Below are 6,302 nucleotides of genomic sequence, written 5' to 3' on the forward strand. Positions count from 1 at the left end.
GCCCTTGAGTGTGGGGGCGCCGCGCTGGGCGCATCTCGGGCTGGGCGCTGGAGAGACGCGGCCCTGGGCTCTGTGCACCCTCCACGCTGCACCGTCCCACCAGGGGGGAAACTGAGGCACGGAAGGCTCTACCAGGAGGCGCAGAGGGGCGCGGGGCCGGCAGGCCTTGCGCTGGGCCCGGGGAGCGTCCACGGGGTGCTCCCACCTGACCGACAGCCTGCTCCTGCCCTGGGGACCCCACAGTAATTAGCGCCCGGGCCTCTGGCTGAGCTTGTCCAGAGCCAGGCTGTCGGCCTCACCGCTGGGGAGGGCCACGGCCACCCGCTCATGGGCATTCACTCAGGGTTCCCAGGTTGCAGGCCCGCTGCTCCCTGCTCTGGGCCTCCGAGGCTTTCAGGAGAGCAGGAACCTGGCTCTCGCCTGCCCCCTTCACCCAGCCGGGAACAAAGCGCAGAGCAGAGCCCAGAACTGGCTGCTGCCGGTCGGGGCGGGGGTGGAAGGGGAGGCTTTAAGGCTGGCCAAGGTCAGAACTGAAGCAGGGTCACAGACTGTCTCCCCTCTGGGGTGGGGCCTCCATAGGAAGAAAAACTCTGGGTGGGGAGGGCCTGGAACGGAGATGCTGGGAGGTGTAGGGCTGGGGGCAGCTCCTTCCTTTCCGGGGGGCAGGGAGGCAGGCTCTGGGCTGGGCTCTGGCGTGCATTGGAATGAACCCCTGCCTCTCTGGCAGGACCCAGTGGCAGGAAGTGTGTGGGGGTGCCCCTGGAGACTGGGCCTGCTGATGAAGGGGGGCACTGGAGTCCTCCCTCTGGCTTTGGGTTGTGTGGCTGGTCCCACCTGGGGAGACAGGCTCCTCCCGGGGAAGTGTCCCCTGCAGGCCCTAAGAACAAGGTGACTCAGGGCCCCTGGCTCCCCTGAGTTCCCATCTGTCCTGGGAAGGCAGTGGGGCAGGTGCCAAAGGATGCTGCTTGGGTGGCACTGCCAGTGAGTGTCCCCGTCAGCTGGAATTCCCAGTTTCCAAACCATCCTGCCCTTGTGGTCCCCTTCTCCGGAAGGGTGGGGGTGGGGGTGAGGACAGAGGCTGTGGGGAGGCCTGTGGCCCCCGGCCAGCCAAGGGACCAGGCCACCAGCCCTTCCTGGCTCCTGAATTCTTCATCAGCATAAATATTTACTTCCTTCCTCCCCGTCCAGGCTCCCAGCACAGAGGAGCTTCGGGGAGGCTGGACTGCGCCTGTGTCTAAAAATAAACAGGTAGCAGGAGGATAGACACACAGATAGACAGATGGAACTGGCAGGAGTTCAGGCAGAGGGCAACTCCCTGTCCAGCCAGAGAAACGGTGGAGGGGATCCCGGTCCATCCATTACTGTCACCCACCCACCTGCTGGCGGGGGTGTGGTCCCTACCCCACCACATCTCTGGGAGCCCCTGGCCCATGGGTGGCCTGGGAGGCAAATTCAAACCATCTGACAGCTCCAACAGGGGCAGGTCGCAGACCTAGGTCCCATGGCCTAGGGCAGCTGCCCTGGCTCTGATGACACATCCTTGGGAGAGGTGGGCAGCCTCCCTTTGCTGAGACCACCTTGTCAGCCATGTTGGGGTGGGGCCTTGGGATGGTTCCCTAGAAGCAGAGGATCTCCAGTGAAGGGGATCGTTTTATGCCCTCATTGCTTGGAGAGTCAGGGCAGAAGGGGAGCTTGCTGGGCAAATGAATGAGTGGGGGTCAGAACCAAGGGAAGGCTGGATTGAGGCCCCGAGTGGGGACGTGAGGGCTGCCTTCCTGTCCTGCCTTGTGGAAAGCATCTGGGCAGCTCTGCCCACTCACAGGCCATGCTAGTCCCCAGGGAAACACGGGGGCATATCCAAAGTATTTCACCATGTAGTAGTTAGGTCCACCATGGCTGCCCTTTGGTATTGAGTGAAGACCCCGATACCGCGAAAGATGGGATCTCACAGTGTGATTGTGCGGCAGTTGGATTTTCAAATTGTAATAATCCCAATGAATGAATGCAAGGAAGTGTCGTGTTTAACCGCGTGGGAAAAGATTGCTGCTCTGAATGTGAAGTTTGGGTTTAGCATGAAGCGTTGACCTTGTTCTCGGGTCGGTGGATACTGTTAGATCATTTGCATGTGAGAAAAATTATACCAGGTGGGGTGAGGTGGCTCACACCTGTAATCCCAGCACTTTCGGAGGCCAAGGTGGGCAGATCACCTGAGGTCAGGAGTTTGAGACCAGCCTGGTCAACATAGTAAAACCCCGTCGCTACTAAAAATAGAAGAATGAGCTGGGTGTGGTGGTGTACGCTTGTAATCCCAGCTACTCGGGAGGCTGAGGCAGGAGAATCACTTGAACCCGGGAGGCAGAGGTTGTAGTGAGCCGAGGTCACGCCACTGCACTCCAGCCTGGGTGACTGAGAGACTCCATTTCCAAAAAGAAAACGAAAATTATACCAGTGAGAAATTCTAAGAAAAATGATGAAAATTACAACATGGGAAATTATACCAAAGGAATATCATCTCCAGTAAAAAATAACTTTTACGTATTTATAGGTTAACTCTCAGGTAGAGCTGGTCGGCTCTGCCAACCCTGCCCCAGCTGGCCCGGCCAGGCCAGGCCGCAATCCCCAGCTGCCCCCTGGTGGCGGCCCAGCACCCTGGGGCTCCCTGGCTTGCGATGCCTCTCCTCCTGGCCTCTGCAGGGAGGGAGGTGGGGCCCCTGGCTGTGCCCACTTCCTCGGTTTGCCTGGTGCATGCTCCCTGGAGGTGAGCGTGGCTGCCTGCTGGCCACCTCGGAGGATGCTCCTTACCCCCGGCCTGGTTCTAGATCTTTGGGGTCAAATAGGGCGGGAGTCCGGAGCATGGCTCCTGCTCTGTCAGAAATGGCTGTTGGGACTCGGCTACCTGGTTCCTGGGAGATCTAGCTTCAGACCTTGAATCTGATAGTTCTGCCACTTCTGAGCACTAGCGATCTGAGGCGATGCCTCTAAAAGACTCAATTTCGCCAAGTGTGGTGGCTCAGGCAGGTACTTCTAGCATTTTGGGAGGCCAAGGCAGGAGGATCGCTTGAGGACAGGAGTTCGAGATCAGTTTGGGCAACATGGCGAGACCCCATCTCTACAAAAATTTTTTTTTTTTTAATTAGCCAGGAGTGGTGCATGCCTGTAGTCCCAGCTACCAGGGAGGCTGAGGTGGGAGGATCGCTTGGGCCTAGGAGGTCGAGGCTACAGTGAGCTACGATCATGCCACTTGCACTCCAGCCTGAGTGACAGAGCGAGACCCTGTCAGCAAATAAATACAATTCAGTTTCATGGCAAAATGGAGAACATGAGCTTTGTCTTCCCCAAGAGACTTGTGGGCAGTGGATGTTGAATCTCTGAGGAGGCCATTGGCTCTCCTCCCATGATAGCTGCCGGCCAGGTCCCTCGGAGGGTCTCCCTACCCAGGAGACAACCTCACCCTGCCCCCTGCTCCTTCTCCTGTTAGACTGTCGTGAGTGCAGCCCGAGGAGAAGCCTGGGGTCCCAGGGCCACAGCAGAGCTCCTGTCCTTCCCCAGGTTCCTGCGTGAAGACCAGCTGGGAGCCCACTGCCTGCTGCCACCTCCAACTCCAGCCCCCTCACCATGCACTCCCTGGACGAGCCGCTCGACCTGAAGCTGAGTATCACGAAGCTCCGGGCGGCGAGAGAGAAGCGGGAGAGGACTCTGGGTGTGGTCCGGCCCCGTGCTCTGCACAGGGAGCTGGGCCTGGTGGACGACAGCCCCACGCCTGGCTCTCCGGGGTCCCCGCCCTCAGGTACTGGCCCTGGGCAGGGCAGGGGGACTCAGCCCTGATCCAGCCGTGGTGATAGGGAGAATGGTCAAATGTGTCCACCAGCATGTAGCTGCAGCCCCTCTTGGCTTCCAGCTCATGGGAAGCCTACAAGCTTGTCCTTCCATCCGCCCAGAAGTGTATGTCTGGAGGGAGGTGGGAGCTGCAATGCCCAGTTCATGTGGCTGGCACGTGCACACTGAGGCCTCTGGACAGATCTGGAGGAGTTGGTTGGGCAACCCGGCATTCAGAAGGTGTGGCAGAGGTCCCGGGACCTGCACCCTGGGCTGTGGGGAGGTGCAGCTGGCCAACCCAGGCAGTAGAGTCTGGGTCTGAGCCCAGCAGGTGTCTCTCAGGGATGCCCAGTGCTCGGGCCCAGGGTGGCGTGCGCCACTTCTGCCCTGCTTCCAAGAGCAGATTCACCTGAAAACCAGATTCACCACTTGTCCGAACGTGAAGGCTATGGGAGCAGCCCAGCCCAAACCTGCCACTTTACAGAAGGGAGCACTGAGGCAGGAAGGGGCCTGGGGAAAGCTAGAAAGATTCCTATCTGTCCGTCTGACAGGGACCCAGGGGCCCTGGGTTCGAGTCCTGTTCTGTCATTAACCCTGCGAGCCAGACCATTCCTGTCTGTAAAGCGGGCAGTTCCCCTCCCGGCTCACGGGGGCCAAGCTCTGGCGGCTGGTCAAGGTTAGAGGTGGTGGGCGGTGTCACACACCTGTCAGTTCCATTGGCTGCTCCTCAGATTCCAGGGCTCCCAGTGTGGTCTGGGGGCGTGGCTGGTGTCTGCTCCCAAGGTCACAGTGGGGGTTCGAGGCAGGAGGACCTGGCCCACCAGGACTCTGTGCTCCAGCACTCCCTGAATTGTGCCTCTCCCTTAGGCTTCCTGCTGAACTCCAAGTTCCCCGAGAAGGTGGAGGGGCGCTTTTCAGCAGCCCCTCTCGTGGACCTCAGCTTGTCACCACCATCTGGGCTGGACTCCCCCAATGGCAGCAGCTCGTTGTCCCCTGAGCGTCAGGGCAACGGGGACCTGCCTCCAGTGCCCAGTGCCTCGGTAAGGAGGGGTGAGAGTTCCAGAGAGAGGGGTGGACTGGTTTCCTGGGGTTGCCATGACAAAGTACCCCAACACTGAGTGATTTAAAACAACAGACATTTTACCCCTCATAGTTCTGGAGGCTGGAGTCTACCTGGAAGGCTCTAGGGGAGAAACTTCCCTGCCTCTCTCCCGCCTTCTGGTGGCTTCTGGCAATGCCTGGCACTCTAGCCTGGTAGCTGCTTCACTCCAGGCTGTGCCCTGTTTTCACATGGCCTTTATCCTTCTGTGTCCAAACCTCTCTCTGCTTTGTCTTATAAAGACACCAGTCATGGCCGGGCACGGTGGCTCACACCTGTAACCCCAGCACTTTAAGAGGCCAAGGTGGGAAGATCGCTTGAGCCCAGGAGTTCAAAACTAGCCTGGGCAACATAGCAAGACCCCATCTCTATTTATTTTTTAATTCGATTAAATTTTTTTTTTTTTGAGACAGAGTCTTGCTCCATTGCCCAGGCTGGAGTGCAGTGGCTCAGATCTCAGCTCACTGCAACCTCTGCCTCCCAGGTTCAAGCGATTCTCCTGCCTCAGCCTCCCAAGCTGGGACTACAGGCATACACCAGCACACCTGGCTAATTTTGTTTTTTGTTGTTGTTTTTTTGAGACAGAGTCTCGCTCTGTTGCCCAGGCTGGAGTGCAGTGGTGCAATCTTGGCTCACTGCAAGCTCCACCTCCAGGCTTCATGCCATTCTCCTGCCTCAGCCTCCCTAGTAGCTGGGACTACAGGTGTCCGCCCCCATGCCTGGCTAATTTTTTGTATTTTTAGTAGAGACGGGTTTTCACCGTGTTGGCCAGGCTGGACTGGAACTCCTGACCTCAGGTGATCAACCCTGGGCCTCCCAAAGTGCTGGGATTATAGGCATGAGCTACCGCGCACGGTCACCCAGCTAATTTTTGTATTTCTTGTAGAAAGGGGATTTTTCCATGTTGCCCAGCCTGGTGTGGAACTCCTGTGCTCAAGGGATTCTCCCGCCTTGGCCTCCCAATGGGCTGCGGTTACAAGCGTGAGCCGGGGCACCTGGCCTAGAAGGAGCTTTATTTAGAGCAGGACCCCAGCCAGCTCCCTATTAGCCTGGTGATCTCAAGCCTCAGTTTCCCCATCTATGAGACCGGTAAAATGACAGCAGCTACTTCCAGGCAGGGTTGTAGAGGGCTCAGTGAATCCATAGACAGATGGGCCTGAGACGTGGTCAGTATCTAATGGTCCTTTACCCCCGTCTCTGGCGTATGACCCACCCCAGGCCAAGGGGCCCTGGAAGAGGCTGTCTTTTCCGGGCCTTAGTTTCCCTGAGTGCCGCCCCCGTGCTTCCCAGTAGGGAGGGTGGGGACAGCAGCAGGCCCCGCCTGCCGGGGCGGGATCCTTGGCTACCTGGCCTGGCCAGGACGGCTTGGGGGCCGGGTGGCTCGGCG

General features: G+C 58.7%; 1 protein-coding gene across 1 annotated transcript in view; it reads left to right on the forward strand.

Moving 5' to 3' along the window:
- Window positions 1–3,547: 3,547 nt before the first annotated feature.
- The window catches only part of GLIS2 (GLIS family zinc finger 2), an 8,305-nt gene continuing 5,550 nt past the window's right edge, over window positions 3,548–6,302 (forward strand). The window contains exons 1-2 of the mRNA XM_011961316.1: window positions 3,548–3,787; window positions 4,684–4,856. Coding sequence (XP_011816706.1) covers window positions 3,616–3,787; window positions 4,684–4,856 — 345 coding nt within the window. The 5' untranslated portion in view covers window positions 3,548–3,615. The remainder of the gene's footprint in view (window positions 3,788–4,683; window positions 4,857–6,302) is intronic.

The sequence above is a fragment of the Colobus angolensis genome, unplaced genomic scaffold (genome assembly GCF_000951035.1).
Source record: "Colobus angolensis palliatus isolate OR3802 unplaced genomic scaffold, Cang.pa_1.0 Scaffold55, whole genome shotgun sequence".
NCBI classification, from domain to species: domain Eukaryota; kingdom Metazoa; phylum Chordata; class Mammalia; order Primates; family Cercopithecidae; genus Colobus; species Colobus angolensis.